Source organism: Euleptes europaea, chromosome 17 (genome assembly GCF_029931775.1).
Source record: "Euleptes europaea isolate rEulEur1 chromosome 17, rEulEur1.hap1, whole genome shotgun sequence".
Lineage (NCBI taxonomy): Eukaryota > Metazoa > Chordata > Lepidosauria > Squamata > Sphaerodactylidae > Euleptes > Euleptes europaea.
This window is the reverse complement of record NC_079328.1, coordinates 35887606-35913829: the sequence shown is the minus strand read 5'-3', so window position 1 is coordinate 35913829 and position 26224 is coordinate 35887606. Positions and strand designations below refer to the sequence as shown.

At 48.8% G+C, this 26224-nt stretch overlaps 1 protein-coding gene across 1 annotated transcript; it reads left to right on the top strand.

Annotated features, from left to right (window-relative positions):
- Positions 1-3275: 3275 nt before the first annotated feature.
- TPPP3 (tubulin polymerization promoting protein family member 3) lies at positions 3276-24864 on the top strand. The gene is made up of 4 exons (XM_056862582.1): positions 3276-3327; positions 19541-19734; positions 23062-23215; positions 24609-24864. The coding sequence occupies exons 2-4, from the start codon at positions 19547-19549 to the stop codon at positions 24795-24797; spliced, it is 531 nt and encodes a 176-aa protein (XP_056718560.1). The 5' UTR covers positions 3276-3327; positions 19541-19546; the 3' UTR covers positions 24798-24864.
- Positions 24865-26224: the final 1360 nt, after the last annotated feature.

Here is a 26224-nt window from a genome sequence, read left to right as displayed (position 1 = left end):
GCACCTCTCATTTTCCACCCTCTCCCAGAGGAGGCTGTGGCTTAGTGGTAGAGCAGCTGCCTTGCATGCAGAAAGTTGCTGGTTCAGTTCTAGGTATCTCCAGTCAAATGGTCTTGAACACACATGAAGCTGCCTTCTATTGAATCAGACCCTGGGTCCATCAAAGTCAGTATGGTCTACTCAGACCGGCAGCAGCTCTCCAGGGTCTCAGGCAGAGAGGTCTTTCATATCTCCTACTTGCCTAGTCCCGTTAACTGGAGATGCGGGAGATTGAACCTGGGACCTACTGCATGCCAAGCAGATGCTCTACCACTGAGCCACAGCCCCTCCCTTGTCTTAAGAAACAGATGCTGGTGAAAAGACCTGAGATCCCAGAGAACGGCTGCTAGGTGAAGTGTGCAATACATACACCAGTGGTAAGAGGTAGCTTCATATCTTTATGGAAAAATTAGCTTCAAGTCTGGGCAAATTGGATTGTACGACTGGTACTAGAACACGTGTAGGTTAGGGAGTGGCACCCAAGGTCTGGGTGGGGGAAAGACGAGGCAGACATAGAAATTATGTGTATTGGGTGGGGGGCAAGGAGCTGTCTTCGCCCTCTTCCTGGTGCCCCCTGCAACTCTCTGCACTGCCAAGGCTAGCTTTAGGGGCGGAGATATTTTGCAGGGTGTCCGGTTCAATCCCCAGCATCTCCAACTAAAAGGGTCAGGCAGCAGGTGAGGGGGAAGATCTTCACCTGAGACCCTGGAAAGCCACCGCTGGCAAGAATAGACAATACGAACTTTGATAGACAAGTGGCCTGATTTTAGCACGAGGTGGCTTTAACTGTTAAAACACTCATATTTAATCTCCTCTAATTTCTAAATTAAAAAGTGCCCAAACTGTGTCCCAATGCACCTAATAGAATAGGCATGCTCCTCTGATCCTGGAGAGGATAGGTATGCATCATGACTAGCAGCCATTTTTACTAGTAGCCATGCATAACCCTCTCCCCCAGGAACATGTCTGCGTTTGGTTGGAAGTAGGGTTGCCAACCTCCAGGTACTAGCTGGAGATCTCCTGCTACTACAACTGATCTCCAGCCAATTGAGATTGAGATCAGTTCACCTGGAGAAAATTGAATTCTATGGCATCGAACTCCCTTCCCAAATCCCGCCCTCCTCATGCTCCGCCCCCAAACCCCTGCACACTATAGGTTCCCACCTGGAAATCCTCTAAAATCCTAGAAAGGTGGAGGGAGGGTTTGTGTGCTCATTCTGCATGTGCTCAGAGGCTATTATCCACCCCTGGCATGGTGTAAGGCTTAGGAAGTGATGGAGGGGGGTTATTCCCCGACGATTTTTAAATTTCTTAAAATAATAGTGTATTTTAACCATACAAACGGTTTCTTGGTCAGAATCTGCCTGTTTTCGGAGAAAGGTCAGTGTGACCCAAAATTGCTATAAAACTGCACCAGATGCCTGTGGGTTTTTTTTTTAACCCCTGGGAGGGGAGACAGGGTGCATGACCCTTCTGCACCCAGAGAGGAGGAAGCAATCGTGCACAGGTAGCTGGCAAGACCACGTCCCTCTTTGCCACTGGCAGGAGGTTTTGGGGGCACAGCATGAGGAGGGCAGGGTTTGGGGAGGGACTTCAAGACCATAGAGTCCAATTGCCAAAGTGGCCATTTTCTCCAGGTGAACTGATCTAAATCGGCTGGAAATCAGTTGTAATAGCAGGAGATCTCCAGCTAGTACCTGGAGGTTGGCAACCCTACGTCCAACCAAGAGCGGACATGTTCCTGGAGGAGAGTGGTATGCATGGCTACTAGTAAAAATGGATACAAGTCATGGTGCGTACCTATCCTTTCCAGGATCACAGGAGCAGGCCTATTATATTAGGTGCTGTGGAACACAGGCAGGATAATGCTGCTGCAGTCGTCTTGCTTGTGGGCTTCCTAGAGGCACCTGGTCAGCCACTGCTTGAACAGACTGCTGGACTTGATGGGCCTGAGTCTGAACCAGCAGGGCTTTTCTTATGTTCTTATTATAATTAAATTATATATAATTATATTAGGTGCTGTGGAACACAGGCGCGATAATGCTGCTGTAGTTGTCTTGTTTGGGGGCTTCCTAGAGGCCCCTGGCTGGCCCCTGTGGGAGCAGACTGCTGGACTTGATGGGCCTGGGTCTGAACCAGCAGGGCTTTTCTTATGTTCTTATGATAGAGCTATCCATGGCTACTAGCCAAAATGAATAGTAGCCATGAGGCATACCTATTCTCTCCAGTATCAGAGGTGCAGGCCTATTTAGATGCTGTAGAACACAGGCAGGACAATGCTGCTGCAGCCGTCTTGCTGGTGGGCTTCCTAGAGGCACCTGGTTGGCCACTGTGTAGACAGACTGCTGGACTCGATGGGCCTGGGTCTGCTCTAGCATGACCTTTCTTATGTTCTAATTATATTATATATAATTATATTAGGTGCTGTGGAACACAGGCAGGACAATGCTGCTGCAGTTGTCTTGCTGGTGGGCTTCCTAGAGGCAGCGGGCTGGCCACTATGTGGACAGACTGCTGGACTCGATGGGCCTGGGTCTGATCTAGCATGGCTTTTCTTATGTTCTTATTATAATTATATTATATATAATAATATTAGGTGCTGTGGAATACAGGCGGGATGCTGCTGCAGCCGTCTTGTTTTGGGGCTTCCTAGAGGCACCTGGCTGGCCCCTGTGTGAACAGACCGCTGGACTCGATGGGCCTGGGTCTGATCTAGCATGGCCTTTCTTATGTTCTTATTACAATTATATTATATATAATAATATTAGGTGCTGTGGAACACAGGCAGGACAATGCTGCTGCAGTCGCCTTGCTGGTGGGCTTCCTAGAGGCCCCTGGCTGGCCCCGGTGTGAACAGCCCGCTGGACTCGGTGGGCCTGGGTCTGATCCAGCAGGGCCTTACTTACATCCTTCTGTCCTCCGCGCCCCCTCCCCTTTCCCCTCCGTGCGATGCCATCCATGCAGCCCCCACCAATATTGCGGAGGCAGCCCGGCCCGGCCCGGCCCGGGCTCCGCTAATGGCCCCTTTGGCTCCAGGCCCGGGAGGGCTTTTTCAAAAACCGTGTTGTTGCAGGGTGGGGTGTGTCCAGGCCCGGCAGGGGGAGGGGGAGGGGCCTCGGCTCTCCCTCTCTGACCCCCCCTTCCCTTCCTCCCCCCCCCCCCGCTGTGTCACCGAGGTCTCTATGGAGACGGGAATCAACAGCCCGGCCTCGCCCCGTCCGCAGCGCAGCGCAGCGCTTCTGCAGCCGGCGGGTTGGTGCGCGGCGCGGCGTGGAGGCAGCGAGCAGGGTAAGGCGCGCGCGCGGGGGGGAAGCCGGGCGGTGGGTGGGTAGGTGGGTGGGTGGCCCGGCGTGCGGGCGTGCATGGGGGGGCTTGGGGGCCGCGCGCCGGAGCCCCGGGCCCCTTCCCTTCCCCCCAGAAGCAGAAGCGGCGGGTTGCAACCTGCCGAGGCGCGGCCGCATCGCGTCTTGTCCCCGCTCCCGACCCCGTTTATGCGCTTGGGCCGTTGACGCACGGGAGGTCTTGCCTTGGATTTGCCCCTCTTCAAATGCACGCTTTCCCCATCCACATTCTCAAAGCGGGTGGCTCATTGTGGGGTTTTGAGAATCCGGATGGGGGAAATGCGCATTTGAAGAGGGGCAAATCCAAGGCAAAAGTCTAGATGTACATTTCCCCCCATCCGAATCCTCAAAACTCTGCATGGGGGCTTCTCGCTTTCGCCTCCTTTATTCCGTTTTAGCCAGGATCGGACGCACGGACGGGAAAAAAGGTGCATCTATTGCGCAGCAAATCCAAGGCAAAACCTCTTTCTAGATGCACATTTCCCCCCATCCGAATCCTCAAAACTCTGCACGGGGGCTTCTCGCTTTCGCCTCCTTTATTCCCTGTTTCAGCCAGGATCGGACGCAGGGGCGGGGAAAAAAATGTGCATCTATTGAGCAGCAAATCCAAGGCAAAGCCTCCCGTAAATGGCCAACGTTGGAAAGCTGTCGTAGGATGCGCCGCGACGGAGGGGCGAGCGGAGGGAGCGCTGTCTTGCGCGGTGCGTTTTTTTGCACCGGGTTGACTAATCCGGAATAACGACCGCCGCCTGGCTGCACGTGAGGAGTACGGGTTAGCACCGCTCTGCCGTCGGCGGCTCTCGACAGGGGAGGGGGCGATCGTGGCACCCTCGGTGTCCTGTGGGGTGTAGTTGTGTGCGTTCCGGGGGGTTGGGGGGGGATTCTGGTCTGCCCCAGCCTTGCGAGTATTGCGCTCCCTGATCGATTCACACGCGGCCTCTGAAAACACCTGCCAGCGTTTCTCTGCGGTTGTTTCTCACTCTTGCCGAAGGGTGCTAATAATGGCCGTTTATGCCTGGGAGGTTTTGCCTTGGATTTGCTGCTTTCTAGATGCACATTTTCCCCCCATCCGAATTCTCAAAACTCTGCATGGGGGCTTATGGTTGCGTTTGGAGAATTCAGGTGGGAAAAAATGTTTTATCTAGAGTGGCAAATTGAAGGCAAAACCTCCCAGGCATAAATGGCCAATGTCACATTGAAAGCAGGCGAGATTTTTTCCCCTTTTACGCTGCATGAGCACTTTTGAATGGCGCATCTAGCAAACGCAAAGTGGCTTTCGGAACAGGGTTCACGTGATGTGCTTTGTCTGTGCATTGCACATGTCCACAGTTGAATCTGATGTCTGCCTTGACTACAAGATGAGCGCACTGTTCATTGTTCGCTGGAATTCCCAGGTCCCCAGATGTGCTTTGCCAGTTATCAAGCCGATTGGCTGAATAGGGCGAGGCATAACGAATCTGCCCCAAATAGGCCCGCTTGTTTGAGAACGCCGACTGGATGCCACCCTCTGCCACAATCTTTGCAAGAGACCCTCTGGGGAGGGGCCGTGGTTCAGTGGTAGAGCCTCTGCTTGGCATGCAGAAGGTCCCAGGTTCAATCCCCGGCATCTCCAGTTAATGGGACCAGGCAAGTAGGTGATGTGAAAGACCCCTGCCTGAGACCCTGGAGAGCCGCTGCCAGTCTGAATAGAGAATACTGACTTTGCTGGACCTAGGGTCTGATTCAGTACAAGGCAGCTTCATGTATTCATAATAGTCTTGTAGAGTGCAGGACTCGGATCTGGGAGACCCAGGTGCGAATCCTCACTCCTTTGCCCTGGTGGCTTGTTGGGTGATCACTCTTTCTCAGCTCAGCCTACCTCACAGGGTTAGAGTGAGGATAAAATAGAGCAGGGGAAAACCATATTGTCAGCTACGTGCCAGCATGGTGTAGTGGTTAAGAGAGGTGGTTTGGAGCTGTGGAATCTGAAGATCTGGGTTTGATTCCTCCCTCCTCCACATGAGCGGCGGGGGCTAATCTGGTGAACCGGGTTGGTTTCCCCACTCCTCCACATGAAGCCAGCTGGGTGACCTTGGGCTAGTCACATTCTCTCAGCCCCACCTACCCCACACGGTGTCTGTTGTGGGGAGGGGAAGGGAAGGTGATTGTAAGCTGGACTGATTCTTCCTTAAGCGGTAGAGAAAGTCGGCATATAAAAACCAACTCTCCTCCTCCTCCTCCTCCCCCCCCAGTGGGGAGCACAATGGGATAGAGATAAATAAATAAACCTGCAGGACTAGGTAGTCCATCAGAAATTGGCCAGTGGTCCACTGGGGTGGGCATCTTGTTGGGGACTGCCTCCTGATTGGGGGGGGGTTAATTATCATTTGGGTTATCCCAGAGCATATTTCAGGGGGTGCAGAGGTATATAAACCTCAGTTCCTTGTTCATACCGCTGTGGCTAAGGAATGAGCAAACTGTATCCATTGTGCGCCTCGTACGCCCACCTGGTACTGAAGCGCAGATTCCATTTAAAACTGGCTCTCTTCCATTTTTAAAAAAATCTATTGTTATGCATTTAGATATTTTTATCCTTTTAGATATTTTTATCTCTCCAGAGCAGCTGACAACCTCGTTCTGCAAAAAAAAGAAGTTTTTTTTTGTCTTCACAACAGCAACCCTGTGAGGTAGGTTGTGCTGAGAATGAATGGTTCAGGTCACCCCACAGAGCTTCTGGGGCAGAGAGGGGACTCAAACCCCGGTCTCCCAGACCCTAATCTGACATTGTAACCACATTGTAGTCACCTGTTAACAGCTGTTATAGGGACATGCATAAAGAGTGAAATGGAGATCCAGGGAGGTTCGTGTATCTAAACACCCTTTGCTCGCTCCAAACTTGTGTGCATTGGTGTGCTGGTAGAAGCAAGGGCAGCCAGAGGGTCTCCAGAGGAGAGCCAGTGTGCTGTAGTGGTTAAGAGCGGTGGTTTGGAGCTGTGGACCTCTGTTCTGGAGAACAGGGTTTGATTCCCCACTCGTCCACATGAGCAACGGACTCTAATCTGGTGAGCCGGATTGGTTTCCCACTCCTACACCTGAAGCCAATGAGTGACCTTGGGCTAGTCACAGCTTTCTTAGAACTTTCTCAGCCCCACCTACCTCACAGGGTGTCTGTTGTGGTGAGGGGAAGGGAAGGAGACTGTAGGCCGGTTTGATTCTCCCTTAAGTGGTAGAGAAAGCTGGCATATAAAAGCAACTCGTCTTCTTCTTCCTCCTCGGAGTCCTGCTGACCTTGTCTAGGGGATATCCTCTTACAATTAAGCTGAAGTAGGAGAATGGAAAACTCTGGGCAAGCTAGAATGTAAGACCTTACTGTAGAGATATCCAAGAGCTGGTATGGGGCAGTGGTTGGAATGCTGGACTAAGATCTTGGAGACCCAGGTTCAAATTCTCACTTTGCCCGGGAAGCATGCTGGGTGATCTTGGGCCAGTCTGTCTCACAAAGTTGTATAGTTGAATGATGTTGTAAGATGCTTTGGGGTTCCCATTGGGGAAGAAAGTGGCATATGAATAAATAAAACGTTTGCAGGACTTCCCAAGCCCATCAGGACCTCAAGGATGAGAGTTGGTTGGTTTGGAAAACCTCTACCTTGTCCCTCACTCAAGAGGTTCTCAAAATAGCTTCCTGGGGAAAAAAAGTTAAAACACAATAAATAAATTAAAATCTGAAGACGTCTTTAAAAGCAGCTTTTTCTGAGCTGCAGAAAGGAAACCACAGCGAGGCATTAAGAATCTTGATGTCATCAATCAAATAAACAGGCAGGTCATATAAAAATAGTCCCCTGAACCATCCAGCAAGTGACTTCAGAAAGAGGAGAGGGGAAACAAAATCAGCAAAAGCATGACATCAGCCTGAATCCTAGGAAGAACAGTTATGTTTTCACTTGATGCTGGAAACTCAAGGATCTCAGCGCCATGTGAATATATGAGAACCTTTCAAAGCTGAGGGGCCACAGCAGAGAAGACCCTGCTTTGTGTGACACAGGAGGGAGGTGGAGCAGGGCCTGTGAAGATTATCTCAATCGTCAGGTGAGTATACAAGAGCGGACAGTCCCTTATGTTCTCTGGTCCCAAGCCGTTTAGGACTTGGAACGTAATAATGCACATCACAAGCTGTTTAGGGTATAGAGTCTGAAATTGTTTAAGGCTTTAAAGATAATAACTAAACACTTTGAATTGGACCCAGAACATCATGCTGTTGTCTTGGGAGTGGTGAGATGCATTCTTTATAACTGATGCAAGTCAGGTGTTTAGTATTTTATGCCCATGGATGCTTTAAAAAGGTCTCTAAGGGCAGTCCCAGGTACAATGCCATTACAGTAATCTAACCTTCATGTGATGAGGGCATGCATTTTTGCGGCCAGGCCTTGCCTTTTGAGGAGAGGCTGCAGCTGGCACACTAGCTGCAGCTGGTACCAGGTGGTTATGTACCATAGATGAAATGGGGTGGGGCCATGGCTCAGCAGCGGAGCATCGGCTTTGTGTACAGAAGGTCCCCCAGTTCAGTCCCTGGTGTGCTCAGTTAAAAGGATCAGGTTTCAGGTATTGTGGAAAAAGACCTCACCCTGACTCCTTGCACAGCTGCTGCCTGTCAGAGTAGACAACTCTGACCTTGATAGATAAAGAAGAAGAAGAAGAGTTAGTTTTTATATGTCGACTTTCTCCACCGCTTAAGGAAGAATCAAACCGGCTTACAATCACCTTCTCTTCCCTTCCCCACAACAGATACCCTGTGAGGTAGGTGGGGCTGAGAGAGTTCTAAAAGAGCTGTGAACAGCCCAAGGTCACCCAGCTGGCTTCCTGTGTAGGAGTGGGGAAACCAACCCGGTTCACCAGATTAGTGTCTGCCTCTCATGTGGAGGAGTGGGGAATCAAACCCAGTTCTCCAGATTAGAGTCCAGCGCTCCCAACCACCACTCTTAACCACTACACCACGCTGGCTCTCACACCACGCTGACTCAGTAGGAAGCAGCTTCCTGTGAGATCTGCAGATCTCTAAACGCACTCAAAGCAGTGAACCTGTTCCTTTAAAGGGAGCACAACTGGTGGTGGAGAACAGGCTAACAGCCAGCGTGGTGTAGTGGTTAAGAACGGTAGTGTGGAGCGGTGGAGTCTCATCTGGAGAACCGGGTTTGATTCCCCACTCCTCCACATGAACTGCGGAGGCTAATCTGGTGAACTGGATTTGTTTCCCCACTCCTACACATGAAGCCAGCTGGGTGACCTTGGGTTAGTCACATCTCTCTTAGAGCTCTCTCAGCCCCACCTACCTCACAGGGTATCTGTTGTGGGGAGGGGAGGGGAAGGTGATTGTAAGCCAGTTTGATTCTCCCTTAAGTGGCAGAGAAAGTCGGCATATAAAAACCAACTCTTCTTCTTCTTCCTTCAAGCTTGTTTAATGGCATTAGTAACAGCACCGCCATCTTACCTAGATTGAGCTGCAGTTTGCTGGTCCTCGTCCGGGCCCTTATTGCTCCACACAGCTGTTCTGTAGCCTCACTGAGAAGGAAAAGTGTTGTGTGTCATCCATGTAGAGAGCCAGTGTGGTGTAGTGGTTAGAGTGTTGCACAAGAATCTGGGAGGCTCAGCTTCGAATCCCCACTCCGCCGTGGAAGCTCCCTGGGTGACCTTGGGCCAGTCACGCACTCTCAGCCTAGCCTACCTCACAGGGTTGTTGTGTGGATAAAATGCAGAAGGAGAGAACGATGTAACCCACTTTGGGTCCCAATTGGGGAGGAAGGCAGGGTATAAATGAAGTAAAATAAATATACCGATGGCCACTTGCTCCAGATCTCTTCTTCCCCTCCTCTAAAATTTCTGCGCCAAAAAAAACCTGCTTAAAAAAAAATCCTCAGCAGGGTCAGTTTGCTGGGTATGTGTTACCTACCCAAACTTTGGCTACTTTCCCCTGGACTTCAGGGCTGTGGCTCAGTGGTAGAACCTCTGCTTTGTATGCACAAGGTGCCCGGACCAGTTCCCAGCATCTCCAGTTAAAAAGGACCAGACAGAAGAAAAAGGACCAGACAGAAGAAGAGTTGGTTTTTATACCCCAATTTCCTCTATCTAAAGGAGTCTCAAAGTGGTTTACAATCGCCTTCCCTTCTTCTCCCCACACCTTGTGAGGTGGGTGGGGCTGAGAGAGCTCAGAGAGAACTGTGACTAGCCCAAGGTCACCCAGCAGGCTTCATGTATAGGAGTGGGGAATCAAACCCAGTTCTCCAGATTAGAGTCCACCACGCTGGCTTCACGGGTGATGTGAAAGACCTCTGCCTGAGGCCCTGGAGAGCTGCTGCCAGTCTGAGTAGGGAATTCTGGCCTTGATGGACCGATGATCTGGTTCAGTATGGCAGCTGCACGTGTGTTCATGTGTGTTCTTCATACTGAAAACTATGGCACAAGAGCCGGTAGAACGAATTAAAATTTAGGGGCTGAGAGCCAGCGTGGTGTAGTGATTAAGGGCGGCGGACTCTAATCTGGTGAACCAGATCGGATTCCCCACTTCTCCACATGAAACCTGCTGGGTGACCTTGAGCTAGTCACAGTTCTCTTCGAACTCTCTCGGCCCCACCTACCTCACAAGGTGTTTGTTGTGGGGAGAAGAAGGGAAGGTGATTGTAAGCCTGCTGGGTGACTTTGGGCCAGTCACAGTTCTCTCAGAACTCTGTCAGCCCACACGGAGGCAGTCAATGGCAAAACCACCTCCGGACGTTTCTTGCCTTGAAAACTCTATGGGGTTGCCTTAAGTCAGCTGTGACCACTAGCAAGGGCTAATCAACATCCCATCCTATGCAGATCTTAATTAATGAAGTGAGCTCTGATTCCTAAAAGCTTAGGCCGGAATAAATGTTGTTAGTCTTTAAGATGCTGCTGAACTAACAGACGGGCAGATCACCAGAGGGAGGGCATCTTGGCCATCTTCTGGGCATGGAGTAGGGGGTCACTTGGGGGTGTGGGGGGGAGGTAGTTGTGAATTTCCTGCATTGTGCAGGGGGTTGGACTAGATGACCCTGGCGGTCCTTTCCAACTATGATTCTTGTCTCGCCAGGTGCTGGAAGGGGGTTCTGCAGCATCCTTTGGGCTGGGTGGAGGTTGAAATGGAGCAGTCATGGGAAGCCGTCTGCCCTTCTCTACGATTCAAATGGTTCTGCGTTCCCGGTGATAGGGGACAATCTCCTGGAGGCAATGGCAAGGATAACATAATGGGCTGCTCTCCAGCATGGAGTTAAGTGCATTTTAAGCCTATCGATTTCAGCAGCGCTTAAGTGTGCTTTAAGCTGGGCTGGACTGTAGCCAAAGTGTGGACGCAAGCCCGCTGTTGCTTGCTTTTGAAATGTCAATCATCTTTGCCTAGAGGCTTTTGAAGACTTCTTGACGGTTTGCAGAATTCGGGGCTTCCATCTCAGTTGCGGGCAGTCAGAGCTTTATGAAGCGTGCTGTCCAGTGGAGCCATGTTATGAGATAGTTCCTTTTTTATCAGTTCCAAATTAAAGGTCTTGGGGCCAGATGGGAAGGGACCTCCTGTGTATGTTGAAATCCTAAATACAGGACACACTGGTTCAGATGGAGCTATGTCACTTCTTCCTTTTCCTCTCCACGCCCTTTCCCCAGTGAAAACTCGCCCCTGAAGCTGCCATCTGCATCCCCGAACATGCAGATACCATACGGGTACTTACATGTTTCCCCCTGTGTGGTAAAAAGCTGCTTCGGGGAACTATTTATTTATTTACTACATTTTTATTACTCCCTTCTTCCAAGAAGGCATTTCTTCGTCTCCCCTCATTCATTTGGCCATCACGACAACCCAGCGAGGTAGGACACGGTGAGAGTGTGTTACTTGCCCAAGGTCACACAGCACAGTTCATGGGTCAGAAGGGGTTAAACCGTTTCATCCCATGTCACAGTCTTGGGCTGAATGTTATTTACACTTTAAAGAAGAACTTTGAAAAGGTTTTTTTGGGGGGTGGGGCGGGGGAAATCTTGTTTAAAAGATCTCTCAACTTCACATCGAGTTTTTCTCCCAGGCTTCAGAAGACCACAAAATGGGTCAGATGCTCGCAGTCTGATCCTCATTACCTTCTGTTCTTTCTTGCTGTGCTGAACAGAGTGACCATTAAGATCCTTTCACTGGGGTTGTGGACTGGGACAGTTTGCCTTGGTCTGAAATGACACTTGAGACCACACCTATGCAAGACGCATGGTTTGTAACACAATGGAAGACCTGCTTGGACTTGCCTTGGCGTCTTTAATTTCCTTCCCCTGTCCTTGTGCCTTTGAGAACTGCCGGGCAGTCGAATCCCAACAGAAGCAGAGAAGATGGAAAACTACAAATGTAGGATTTGTGTTGGTCACCAGCCATTCTTAAAGGCACAGGTGCTCCTAGCACACACAAAAAGATCTCTATCCTATCCATACTGGCTAGTGTGCGGGAATCACATCTGCATATAATGAGCTCCTGTGTACGTTCCAGCCTGTTTGCAGAGCCTGTTTTTAATCTTACACTGATTTCTGATCATTTGCATAGCGGAAGGGAGCAAAGTAACATCTGTCCTGGGGTTTGCTGGGTTACCCTCATTTCTGTTCCACAAGCTGCCCCCCAGCCTGGTGTGGTGGTTAAGACTGGTGGTTTGGAGCGGTGGACACTTATCTGGAGAACCGGGTTTGATTCTCCACTCCTCCTCATGAGTGGCAGAGGCTAATCTGGTGAACTGGATTTGTTTCCCCCTCCTACACATGAAGCCAGCTGGGTGACCTTGGGCTAGTCACAGCTCTCTTAGAGCTCTCTCAGCCCCACCTACCTCACAGGGTGTCTGTTGTGGGGAGGGGAGGGGAAGGTGATTTTAAGCCGGTTTGATTCTTCCTTAAGTGGTAGAGAAAGTCGGCATATAAAAACCAACTCTTCTTCTCTTCTCCCCTTCACAAGCAGTACATTGTGATATACAAAAAATGGCCAGAAAACAGTTCTCAAGTTGATATAGTCTCTGTGAAGATCAAAACGCACAATTTATGATTGCAGTGCCATTAAAACTCATTGGGGAATGTTGATTACAATGCATCAATATCCTGTTCTGAAACAGCACCTCTTTAAAATCATAATTATGCAAACGTGGAACATGAAACTGGGTGTGCGAATGAAATATACATCCATCTTGCACATTTAAATAAAATTTGCTGAGCATGTTTAGGCCTTTTAAGCAGATCTGTCTACTTCAAGAGCAGTTCCATAACCACGGAACTTAAAATTTGGTTGCGTTAGTGCGGGCCACAGGAGAGAAGACCAGTTAGTCCTGCAGTTACGGAACTGCTTTTAAAGTAGATGAAAAGAAAAACAAGTGTTGTATACAGTGAAGCCAAAATCAAACAAAACAACACCAGGCTATGAAAACTTACAAATCTATATTAGCTAAAATAAAGCAAGTTATATAATAGCAAAGTAAGGATCAAGTGTATCACAGTAGTAACATCAAAACATGCAAGTGCGCTAGCCCAACCTCACAAAAGAGGAAGAAACAGGTATAGTTGGACTATACCTGTTTCTACCTCTTTTGTGAGGTTGGCCTAGCGCATTTGCGCTTGTATGTTTTGATGTTACAGTGAACTCCAAAATGAAGTGTCTTTTGCAGGGAATGATCACCAAGATGATAAAGAAATTGTACTTCTTCAATAGGTAACTGGCAGTGGTGAAGGCAGATCAAGGGAGACAGACGTTCCGGATAAACGATTAAGATCTGTTTGCGCCATTGGCTTCATTAGTCACTCGATCCCTGTAAAGCCTCAATGCAATATACCATTATCTTCTACTATGTTTCTGTCATACTTCTTTCAAGCTCTCAATGAGTCAGCTTCTCTAGCATCGCAGTGATGCTTTAGAAATTTTCTCCAGTCTCAGTGGTAAAAACCATAGATTGTAGGGAGGCAAGCCTAGAATGCCACCCAGAAATGATATCACATCATTTCCAAAGTCCACCTTTCCCAGGAACCACCCCACAAATCTTCTGATATTTTCCAAGGCAGTGATGGGAACCCTAGTCCTAAGTGTTGAGGGTTGCATATGTGTGTGTGTGTTTTCTCCTGGCTCACCTGACAGTCTGTCACACACTTTTCTGCTTCCACTTCTGGGCACACTTTTCTGCTTCCACTTGCTTGCACATTGGTTCAGTTCAGACACTGTACCAAACCTTGGTTTCATTAAACTAGCTATGGTGGCTGGGGTTGTCTGAACACTGGACCGCCCCGTTAATTGTGGTTAGTTAGGGCCCATCAAGCCAAGATGTGAAGTTAGTTTATTAACCATATTTAGTCTTAACTAAGGTTTTCACGTGATATGTCAACACAATCATTTTGGCTTAATCCTGGTTTAATCATGGCTTGTTCCACAATGATGCCCTCCCAGGTTACAGGGAGAAAGAAACGAAACTCGCATTTATCAAAGGAATCCAAGGTTTGAGTGATGGTCATTGTTTCTCAAAATAACCATGGTTTTAATAAGCTGTGGTTTCATGTTATTTCTGAGCCAAGCCACTGTGGGACCTGCAAGTGACGGTCACCCTGAATACCAGTCAGAGGGCACCTGTTTCAGGGTGTCAGTGCCCTTTCTCCCATAGCCCATGGGTTGGCAAACGGCAAGCCTACCATGGAAGCCACACTAGTAGATGGAAGAATGCATAGGCTAGGAGCAGGGTTGCCAACTGCCCTTCGGTAGGCAATCCCCCGCTGCTGCACTACTCACCGCTGGGGGAGGGGAATGGCATCGTTGATGTCATGTTTTCTTTTCTTTTCTGGGTAAAACCCCAGAGGTGACACCAAAGGTTACCACAGCACTCTAGGAATTCCACCGATCTCTGTGGTCTTTACCATAGAGATTTGTAGGATTCCTAAGGCATCGCAGGGTGGATGTGATGTTGCTTGGAAATGGTGTCACAGTGTTGCCACTGCCTTTTTCCAGGCTCCACCTCTGGAAAGCTCCTAGGAATTGCCAGTGGTGGGTTGGTAATCCTAGCCGGGGTCTCCAATCTTGCTGAGTCTGTGGTCACATCTGGAATTTTAAGGAACCAGAGAGATCGAGGGAATTCCTAGAGCATTGTGCGATGAGGTGATGTCACTTCTGCTTTTTGGTCAGAAATGGCATTGTAATTTGCACATGTGTACAGGCCTGATGTCAGGCTAGGATGTGGAAACTCAAGATTCAAATTCCTTCTCAGCAGTGAGGCTCATCTGGTAGCTTTAGGAAAGTCTTGATTTTCAATTTAGCCTACCTCATAGGGTTGTTGTGAAGATTCCCCTTCCTGTACGGTGTCCTGAGCTCCTTGGCTAAGAAAGGGGCACATAAGTGTGGCGCATACTTTTTTAAAATCTTGAAAATATGTCTTTGTCCTTGCGCTTACGAATGGCTACTCCATGTAGATCACTGCATGTTACAGCCTGAGCCGTCGTCAATGTAAACACGCACAGCGATGCTGTATTTATTTATTTATTAGCAAATGCGCGACAACTTGGCGTTTCGACAGCAACAATCTCCGAGCGAGTTATGACAATATAATAAAATGGCAAAATCAATAGTAGGGTTTAAAGGGGAGATAAAACAAACCTGTACTTAGCAAATCCTACCCGTCAGCTGCTATGTCTTAACCATCAAAGGCCCGGGTAAACAAACAGATCTTCGAGGCCCTCTGAAAAATGGTAAGCTCTTGAACCTTCCAAAATCCCAGGAGGAGCGTTGACCCAAGAATCTCAGCCAAGTCTGGAGGGCCTCTGGATAAGTTCATACTTGTGAATTCATATACATGCACCCGTAGGTTTACTGAAGTGCCCAGTGTGGTGGTTTTACTAGAAAGGTGCAATCCAGGAAGCCAGTTTTTAATGGCAACATTGAGCCTTAGAAACTGTAAATAAGAGGATGCCTCTGAGCGGGCAGAGAGTGCCTTTTGCTGATCAGGGAATCTCCACCGTTTGCTCTCTTGCAAATGGAATCAAGGGCAGGCTTCCAAGTGCGTGGGCGCTTGGGAAACAGGAAGCCTTAAGCCTGTGCATGTCTCTTCCTTGAAATGAACCTCTGGACTGGTGCACACGCAGCGCATGTTTGTGTCTGCCCAGGTACATTTGCATAAATGTAAATAGCGCTGAATACCAACGTATCTTTGTGCCCGTTCACATCTGGCTGATTTCCTGCTTTCTACCTTTCATGGATTCATTTGTTCAGCCAGCGTGGTGTAGTGGTTAAGAGCAGAGGCTGGAGCGGTGGAGTCTGATCCGGAGAACCGGGTTTGATTCCCCTCTCCTCCACATGAGCGGCAGAGGCTAATCTGGTGAGGTGGATTTGTTTCCCCACTTCTACACATGAAGCCAGCTGAGTGACCTTGGGCAAGTCACAGCTCTGTTAGAGCTCTCTCAGCCCCACCTACCTCACAGGGTGTCTGTAGTGGGGAGGGGAAGGGAAGGTGATCGTAAGCCGGTTTGAGTCTCCCTTAAGTGGTGAGAAAGTCGGCATATAAAAACCAACTCTTCTTCTTCTTCATATTCATTTATTCTTTCTTTATACCCCTGAAAATCTTGTTGGCCTCTAAGGTGTTACTGGACTCGAATCTAGCTTTTCCACAGCAGACCGACCTGGCTGCCCTACGAAACCGCCTGCGTTCGCGGTTTTTCATTCGCGCACCTGCTGCATGCGTTCCTGCCTATTCATGCATACCCATGCATCTGCTCGGGTGCATTACACCCAGCCTTTTAATCGTCCCTGTCTCCTGATCTGTGGCGGCTCTGCACCTCTCGTTCCCTTCCAGAAGCCACCTTGATCCGAGACTGGAGAAGAGAAAAGAAGTTCACACATATGTGTGTGTGTGTGTTTGTGTGGTGTTAAGTACACATGTTAATCCACGCCAGCCTTCCCACGGCAACAGCATCCAAGGAGCACGACCCACCCATAGCAACCGTCACCAGGCAACACAAACTGTGGCCGCCCCAACAGCCAAGCCCACAAGCCTGTTTATGTTTAATGTCAGGCTGTAACTAAGGTCCGGGGCCTGGCAAACCCCCAGCTTGGCTTGTGCCCTAACAGTCTGCCCTGGGCATGGGTGGATCCTGGCAGAGGCCCAGAGCGAGGGGCAGCTAAGGGCATCTGTGCATGAGAAATGGACAGAAGTTCCCCATTGGGCCAACCGTGCAGGGAAATAGACGCCTCAGTTAGGCTGGTGGCGGGGCAGATATCATGGGGCTCTGTGAGAACGCCTGTCCTTTGCCTTGCTTGGTCCTAATTCATAAGATTATATTCACCAATTACCAGTTGGACTCTCTAGTAGCTTACACTTGAGTAACTGATTCTGAAATTGAATGGTGTGGCTGAACGCTTTGTATTATCTTGTTTAAATGTTTTATTTTGATTTCAATGTATGTACTGCTACTTAAATAAGGGAAACTTGCAACGGGTACTTGGTGACTATAATCTTATGTTTAAAAGCAGAGCCCTCGTGCTGATTTTTTTTTGTATAACTGTGGTTAATACAGCATAGATCCATTGTTTACATTAAGTGGTCCTAATTCATGCCTGAGCAATTTGGGGCCCCCCCAGAAGAGTGCAAGAGATGTGCATCTCGTAGAATTATCTTTCTACAACCTTCTGTGATAGTTATAGACCAGTGATGGAGAACCTTTTAGAGACCGAGTGCACAAACTGCAACCCAAAACCCACTTATTTATCGCAAAGTGCCAACTTGGCAATTTGCTCCCGCTGGGTGGCGGGGGGTCCAGCGAGTCCAGGGAAGGGACTGCTCGGCTCCCTGCTCTGGACGCTTCTCCCTGCTCTTTCAAGACCTCATGGAGCTCCTCTCGTTGGAGAGGTGCGAGGGGCTCTTTTGTGGGAGTGTGGGGTGGTGTGGGGTTGGGTTGGCAGCTCCCTCCAAAGCTCTGCAAGCCCAAACTGCGGTGAGCCCCTGGGGCCGGCCCGCCCGTTGTCTCTGGAGGAGGCCTCGAGGGTTGGTGGGCGCACGCGGCTCGGTGCTCCAGGGAGCTCCTGGGAGTCCAGGGAAGGGGGGGCTTCTCGACTTACCCGCGCGTGCCCACAGACAGGGCTCCGCGTGCCAAGTCGGGCACGCGTGCCATAGGTTCGCCAACACGGTTATAGACTGTCTTCCCCCCCCCACAAAAGACCCAGACTAGGCATGAGAGTTACAGCCTTGTTGGTTTAAAGCTGGATTCATATACAAAGTGAAGTGCAGTGGGTCTAATTTTTCGAACCAAAAGGGACATACGGGTGAGAGGAGGTGAACCCATCCCATGTCTAACGTCTTCTAGGGTTGCCAATCTCCAGGTGGCAACAACAAAAATGAACCGGAGCTACCTTCAGAACCAGTACAAAAAAATTGTCGCTACCATGGCTAAACCTTATAATCACTCTTGAAAGTAAATAATAAATTCAGTAAGCTTGTTATACCATTTCCATTCTTATGTGTATATTTCGTACAATTTATCACCGTGTCAGTTTCATTTTACATACACCATGTCAATTTCATATCACATCCCAAGAAATCCAATATATGTGATGGAAAGTCTTTCAGTTAGTCCAACACTCTTCTGTGAGGAAGGTCTTCTGTGAAGATTGTATAGGCACTTGCAATTGGCAGGTACAGGTGACCACTTATTTCAGCCTGGTTTAGCCTGTTTTCGTCATTCTTCATCTTTCTAGAACCTTCTGTGAAAGTTATAGTCTTCCACCACCACCCCCGACCCAAACTAGGCATGATAGTTACAGCCTTGTTCGTTTAAAGCTTGATTCATATACAAAGTGAAATGCAGGGAGTCTAATTTTTTGAACCGAAAGGGACATGTGGGTGAGAGGAGGTGAACCCTTCCCATGTCTAATGTCTTCTACGGTTGCCAGTCTCCAGGTGGCGGCTGGAGATCTCCTTGGATTGCAACTGATCTCCAGGTGACAGAGATCAGTTTACCTGGAGAAAATGGCCACTTTGGAAGGTGGATTCTGTGGCATTATACCCTATTGAAGTCCCTCCCGGGAAAATGGCCTCCATAGTTTTTGCATTTATACAATATTTTAGAGTGTTCAGCGTGCTTCATATGCCTTAGCAATGGAATGCCAATTGACCAGTTGGTGTGACTGGTTGTTCCACCATCTGGCTGGTTGCGAGATGAGGTTTCTTTACATAATGGAGGGAATAGGAGAGCACCATGCAACTGGACCATGGTTTTCCTGGGCAGAGGGTGCCGGGGTGGGGAGAAAGTTGAAGACAGGGAGGCAGATTATAGAATTATAGAGTTGGAAGGGGGAATACAGGCCATCTAGTCCAACGCCTTGCTTAAGGCAGGATCAGCCTAGAGCATCCTTGACAAGTGCTTGTCCAGTCTCTGCTTAAAGATTGGCAGTGAGAAGGAGCTCACCACCTCCCTAGGTAGCTGATTCCACTGCCGAACAACTTGTACTGTAAAAATGTTTTTCCTAATATGCAGCCGGTACCTTTCCTCCCGCAATTTTATACCCATCATTGCGAGTCCTATCCTCTGCTGCCAACAGGAACAGCTCCCTGCCCTCCTCTAAGCGACAGCCTTTCATATAGTTCTTGTAGGTTATCCGGGCTGTGTGATCGTGGTCTTGGTATTTTCTTTCCTGACGTTTTGCCAGCAGCTGTGGCAGGCATCTTCAGAGGAGTAACACTCTGTGCGTGAGAAACACTCTGTGTGACTCCTCTGAAGATGCCTGCCACAGCTGCTGGCGAAACGTCAGGAAAGAAAATACCAAGACCACGGTCACACAGCCCGGATAACCTACAAGAACCAATTACGGTAACTCTGACCGTGAAAGCCTTCGACAGCCTTTCATATACTTAAAGAGAGCAATCATGGCCCCCCTCAACCTCTTCTTCTCCAGACTAAACATTCCCAGCTCCCTCAGCCTTTCCTTGTAGGGCTTGGTCTCCAGACCCCTGATCAATTCAAGAAATAGCACAGTGGCCGCTGTAGGCCATAACCACTGCGTGGACCTTGCTTTCAGTGGTATGGGTAATGGGTGGTATGGGGCATAATGTGTGGATGGGCCTTAGAATGCCTGTGCATGCTGGCACTTGTGATATCCAGGGTGTCCACTGAATGGCTGCCCATGACGCTTCTGAAAATGTCCTCAGATCAACATGGCTGAGAGCACAGACATGGCGGAGCTGGAGGACAGCTTCCGGAAGTTTGCAGTCTATGGTGATACCAAAGCGACGGGGCAAGAGATGAACGGGAAGAACTGGGCCAAGCTGTGCAAGGACTGCAAAGTGATAGATGGAAAAGGGGTCACCAGCACAGACGTGGACATCGTCTTCAGCAAAGTGAAGTAAGTGTCTCCTCCTGTTCCCTTTGTTTCTTGGCCTACTTCTGTGGCTGTTTTGTACCAGTGTCGAATTTCTGGAAGAAGGGAAGTCTCACATGCTCATTCAAGGAAACGAGGGTGAGACATTCAAAACTGATAAAAGGAAGCATTTCTTCACGCAACGCATAGTTAAATTGTGGAACTCCCTGCCCCAGGATGTGGTGATGGCTACCAACTTGGAAGGCTTTAAGAGGGGAGTGGACATGTTCATGGAGAAGAGTGGTATTCATGGCTACTAGTTAAAATGGATACTGGTCATGATGCATACCTATTCTTTCCAGAATCAGAGAAGAATGCCTATTATATTAGGTGATGTGGAACACAGGCAGGACAATGCTGCTGCAATTGTCTTGTTTGTGGGCTTCCTAGAGGCACCTGGTTGGCCACTGTGTGAACAGACTGCTGGACTCTGATCCAGCATGGCTTTTCTTATATTCTTAAGGAAACCAAAGTTTAATTTAAAAAAAAGTTCTTGATTGGTCTGCTGCACAGATTCTGGCGCCGATCCTTGCAAAAGTCTAACAGGGTCAACCTCCCCCAGAACTAGAAATGATATAAACCCAAACCAAACACTTGGATGTGCAATAGCGCCACCCACTGGTAGGAGGTGCTTATATAACCATCACGGAGCACCGGGAGGCCCTTCCTTGAGCTTCCAAAGAAGTCCCAGCAACAGTGCCAAAAAAGCCGCAGCCTTGGATGCCAGGGAAGGGCCGTGGCTCAGTGTTAGAGCATCTAATTGGCATGCAGAAGGTCCCAGGTTCACTCCCCAACATCTCCAGTTGACAGGATCAGGTGTTGAGCCCTTGGAGATCCACTGACCATCAGAGTAGACAATGTTAACCTTGATAGACCAACATATAATGCAGTTTCATGTGTTTCTCCCGGCATGGTTGTTCATTCTTTCCTCTGTCCTTTTGCTTTATTTTGTCGTATGTACTCTTGTTTACCTCTGTTGTATTCTTTTCCTCCTGTCAAACCTTCAACCATCCTGTCAAACCTTCAACCATTCTTTCCTCACCAAAATCCACACAGGTTGCAAATGGAGCTTCCCTCTTTGCCCCCTTCAGAAGTTTGCCTCTGTCAAATCAGCCATCCCCTTTTCAGTCTCTCCCCAAATTGCCTGCAATTGGGTGTTTTTTTCTTCCTGTGCATGGTCGTGTCACTGCCCTTTGCCATTCAGCTTCACTTATCTCTCTGTGGTATTCCGAAAGAGACATGTGCGCTCCAGATCTTCTGACATGGTGTCTGTTTCCCCTTTGTCTGTTAAATCTTTAGGTGAGGTTATCAGACAATAGTCTGACTTGCAGGGGCTATACTTCCTGGGTTGGCTGAATGGAATGCCGGCTTTGCTTATTGGGGGCATTTAGGAGAGATTCTTAAGTGGAAGGATGTGTCACTGGCAACCACGATCAAGTTAATTCATGCCACAGCATTCCCTATTACTGTGTATGGGTGTGAAAGCTGGACAATGAAGAAAGCTGACAGGAAGAAAGCAGTTTCCTTAGAAATGTGGTGTTGGAAGAGAGTGTTATGGATACCGTGGACCGCCAAACCCCCCCCCCCCCATAAGTGGGTTCTAGATGAAATCAAGCCTAAACTGTCCCTAGAAGCTAAAATGACTAAATGGAGGCTATTATACTTTGGTCACAATATGAGAAGACAAGAGTCACTGGAAAAGACAGTAGTGCTAGCAAAAGTTGAAGGCAGCAGGAAAAGAGGAAGCTCGATATGAGATGGATTGACTATAAAGGAAGACACAGCCCTCAGTTTGCAAGACCTGAGCAAGGCTATTAATGAGGACATTGATTCATAGGGTTGCCATGAGTCAGAAGTGTCTTGATGGAATTAAAAACATAGGAGAGAATCGTTGGATGTGGGAAGGGTTAAGCTCTCTCATTCTTTGATTATCCCCTGAAAAGGTCTGTAAAAAAACAGCTGGGGAGGGCATTTGCAAGAGTGAATTGGTGGGGAAATGAATGGTTATGCACACTTCTGACAGCTGATTTTCCCCCCTTGCAAATGCCCCCCCCCATTCAGGTTAACCTGAGCTGCTTCTGCACCTGGGTGGTTTTCCATGGTGGTCAGGTTACTAATGTGATGGTGTGTGGAATCACCCTGACAATAGATATTCTAGACGGCAGAGAGTCATCCATTTTCTCTCCCTAGTTAGCTGTAGTTTTCCTTTCATATCAGATGTACATTAAAGGCCCTGCCTTCTGTGTTTTCACATGACCCTCAAGCATTCTCCACCCGCCCTGTTTTAATTTTTTTTATTTGGAGGAATGATCCTCCCCCACTCCCACCATCCAAAAGGCAGGCTGAGTTGTGGGGGATTCTCTTCTGTTTTTTTAAAAAAACCGCCACAGACACAACACCTTTTAAAAACTTTGTTTAAAACTCCACTTATTTACATCCTCTTTCTCCTGTTTAAAAGATAGGCAATTCTCTTCTGTTATGCAAGAGACAGGCCCTTTCTTATGATCCACTAATGAAAGGAGTAATTGAGTAATTGACTAGTTTTCACCAGAGTCCTACAATTATGCAGTTTCCCCTTCAGTCACAAGGAACTGCTGAGGCTGATAGTATCCTGCCCAGGAAACATGTTTTTTTTAACAGGTGTAAATTAAAGCTGAGGCTATAGTATTTTGGTCACATTATGAGAAGGCAAGAGTCACTATACAAGACAGTCATGCTAGGAAAAGTTGAGGGCAGCAGGAAAAGAGGAAGACCCAACAAGAGATGGATTGACTCAATAAAGGAAGCCACAGCTCTCAATTTGCAAGATCTGAGCAAGGCTGTCAAGGACAGGACATTTTGGAGGACATTGATTCATAGGGTCGCCATGTGTCGGAAGCGACTTGACGGCACTTAACACACACATACGCACAAAATAAAGCAGATTTTTTTTTTTGTGAAGGAAAAAGGCTATTAATACTCTGTACACAAATGGTGGATGGTGTCATGTGGAAACATGAAACAAACCCACACCAGTTAGGTGGCCGAAATGTGGGAAATCCTTGGTGTGAAAGCCGTTCAGCACTCATTCTGTTAAAAACATAAGCAGGCTGGTATAACGTATCATTCTACCCTACATCTTGAGAATTAAGTACATTGCAAGAATTTATTCTGCTTGTACATTTTCCATTTTTCTCTCCTTTATTATTTTTTTTATCTTCTTCAGCCCCAAAGTGGTCAGGGGGCCGAGGGGTGAAGGTAAGTGTCACCCACCCAGAGGGGGCCATGTTCCCACCAGCTGGCTCTGAATCCCTTGTGCCCATTCCATTCCAGAGGGAAGACGGCCCGGTGCATAAACGTGGAGGAGTTTAAGAAGGCCATGGAGGAGCTGGCCCCAAAGAGGTTTAAGGATAAGAGCAAGGAGGAAGCATTTGATGCCATCTGCCAGCTGGTGGCTGGCAAAGAACCAGTCAACGTGGGCGTCACTGTGAGTAATTGCTGTCGGAAGGGAGCAGGGCATTGTGGGCCCCAAAGCAGGGTAAGCAGTAGTTCTGAGAGAAGGAAGAATGGAGGGGCCAGCTCGTATGCAGGGCTGCCAACAGGGGCTCCGGGCCCCCTCCTCACTATTCAGAAGAGTACACGAAAGATTAGATTAGAACAGAGATTCTGCTGCTCTCCTCCAGGAGCTGCATGCAAGATCCCAGGGCAACCCAAATTTTGGTGCCCCTTGTTCCTGTCTCTTGGCAGCCCTTGTTAGTATCTCAGAATGGACAGGGCTTGTGGCAGCTTTTGCAGGCAGACGTTCCCTCTTTCAGAGGGAAGAGTGGGAGAGCATCAGCTTTGCATTCAATAGGTCCCAGATTTGATCTGGTATCTCCAAGATCAGTTAGAAGACGATGAACAAGGAGAAGAGTTGGTTTGTATATGCTGATTTCCCCTACCTTTTCAAGGAGAATCAAACCGGCTTGCAATCTCCTTCTCTTCCTCTCCCCACAACAAACACCTTGGTCGCTTATGCATGGGAGTTTTACCTGAGGTTTGTTGCTCGCTGGACCCACACTTTCTTCTTGCGAAGCTATGCACCAGCAGTCTCCAAGCTGTAAACAAGAAGCTTGTGAGTCCCCACCCCTTGAAATGCTGTTTTGTAACTGGCTGTAGTTCTGTCTGTGAGAGAAACGAAGCTTCCGTGTCCTTCTCTTTGCCTTATGCATGGGGATTTCAAGCGGGCTGAGCTCTGGGGAGATGGAAGATTTGGGTTAATAGAAGGATGGGAAGTCCTGGGATTTGTGAGGGCTGGCAGCGAAAAATGGACGGAAAACTCATGCATAATTCCAAGGAACAACCGAGACAGACCTGGGGCGAATGTGAGTGAAAGTACCCATGCATAAACGACCCTTGTGAGGTAGGGGAGGCTTAGAGAGCCCTAAGAGAACTGTGACTAGCCCAAGGTCACCCAGCTGGCTTCATGTGTAGGAGTGGGAAGTTAAGCCTGGTTCTCTAGATTAGAGTCCACCGCTCTTAACCACTACACCACGCCTGTAAAGGAACCTCTACCTGAGACCATGGAGAGCCGCTGCTAGTCAAAGCAGACAAGACTGACGTGGGTAGACAGATGGTCTGATGCAGCAGAGGATGGCTTCATGCAGGTTCAAGTTAAGCCTCCAAGTAAAAGTATCTCAGGTAAGACCTTTGCCTGAGAACTTGAGGAGCTGTTGCCATCCAAAGGGCTAGATAGACCAGCGATCTGATTTGGTGTAATGTAGTTTCTTGTATCTGGCCGTACTGTTAGAGGAGGTGCTCGCAAGTGGCATTCACATGGAGGGGTGTTCTAAGAGATACAGCAGAGGTTCTGACCCACCTCTTTGTTTTGCGATGGGCAGAAAGCCAAGTCTGTGGGCGCCGTGGAGAGGCTCACCGACACGTCCAAGTACACAGGCTCCCACAAGGAACGCTTCGACGAAACCGGCAAGGGCAAAGGCAAGAGCGGCCGGGAGAACCTCGTGGACAACAGCGGTTACGTGGCAGCCTACAAGCACGCAGGCACTTACGACGCCAAAGTGAAGAAATAGGAGCGGCTGCCCCTCAGGGCCGCTCTTCCCAGACCCTGATGACGTGACCCCCTCAACGGGGTTCAGCTTTGCTGGGCCCGCTCCGAGCCCCAGAGCCGCTGCTGGAAGGGGGGCCCCTGTTTCCCAAGCAGCCCACGTGGTTGCCATGTTATGCCTCTAACATCCTCCTAGGAGGGCCTCTACATCTCAGCTCGCTTCCTCACGCACTGCTCTCCCCCAGATTGCCTCTGCTTCTACTCAGATTGTGGCCAAAGACTCCCTTGACCCAACCCTTGCTTTCCTAGCTAGTGCTAATAACAAGGCGTTCCTGACCCGGTTTGGGGGGGGGGGAAACTGCACTTGCTGAATTGACCTGTTGATGCACAGAGTTTATGTCAGGTAAATAAGATGGCGGCCTCTAACTCACTCCTAGGCTTCTGGCCGTGCCCTACAGGCCTCACCCCAACGCCTCTCACCGATGATAAAATCCGCTTACTACACCCCAGGGCTCCCAGCCCTCCCCTGTGGCCCCCTTTCTTTGCTTTGAGTTGTATAAGAAAAACTGTATATAAATAAAGTTCTACTACTATGACTCTGACTGATTTTGCTCCTGAACCTACCAGGCAGTTAAGAACATAAGAACATACGAAAGGCCGTGCTGGATCAGACCCAGGCCCATCAAGTCCAGCAATCTGTGGCCAACAGTGGCCAACCAGGGGCTTCTAGGACGCCCAAACAAGACAACCGCATCAGCATTGTCCTGCCTGTGTTCTACAGCACCTAATACAATAGGCATTCTCCTCTGATCCTGGAGAGAATAGGTACGCATCACGACTAGCGTCCGTTTTTACTAATAGCCATGAATAGCCCTCTCCTCCATGAACATTTCCACTCCCCTCTTAAAGCCTTCCAGGTTGGCAGCCATCACCTCTTTAAGAGGTTCCTCTTTAAGCACGCTACCTGCTTAACAAGATAAGCTGCCTTCTACTCTCCAGGGAAGCCATATCAGGTTTTGCTCCTAATTGACATCCAAAACTGGAGCACTTTTTTGGGAAGACAGACACAATGTTGTCCTCTAATCGTCCTCCTTTCTCTTCAATATGCTCTTTTCTAGACCTGCTTAGCTATGATTTTTTTGGGAAGAGCCTAGTCCCACATGTTATCATGCAGTTTAGATGGAGAGGTGCACATCTTCTAAGGCCCCATCCACGTTGGTGCCATTTTTCTTCTGCAAGCCCCTTGTGGACCCCTCCACTTCCCCTACCCTCTCACTGGTCAGCATTTGAGGGGGCTTTAAAAAAACAACAATAATCGCTATAGTGCTATAATAATATACTATAGCATTATAGTGATACAGCAATTGCTAATTAAAAAAACAACAACTCAAAAAGCCCCATGGGCTTTTCCCAGCTGGGAAATGCAGGGGGAATGGTAGCTGATGGCGGGGG

Excerpts from the sequence above, each read along its gene's own strand:
- TPPP3 (XM_056862582.1), top strand. The coding sequence starts at position 19,547 with ATGGCTGAGAGCACAGACATGGCGGAGCTGGAGGACAGCTTCCGGAAG. Across the intron at positions 19,735-23,061 it reads ATCGTCTTCAGCAAAGTGAA|AGGGAAGACGGCCCGGTGCA; the intron begins GTAAGTGTCTCC and ends ATTCCATTCCAG. Across the intron at positions 23,216-24,608 it reads CAGTCAACGTGGGCGTCACT|AAAGCCAAGTCTGTGGGCGC; the intron begins GTGAGTAATTGC and ends TGCGATGGGCAG.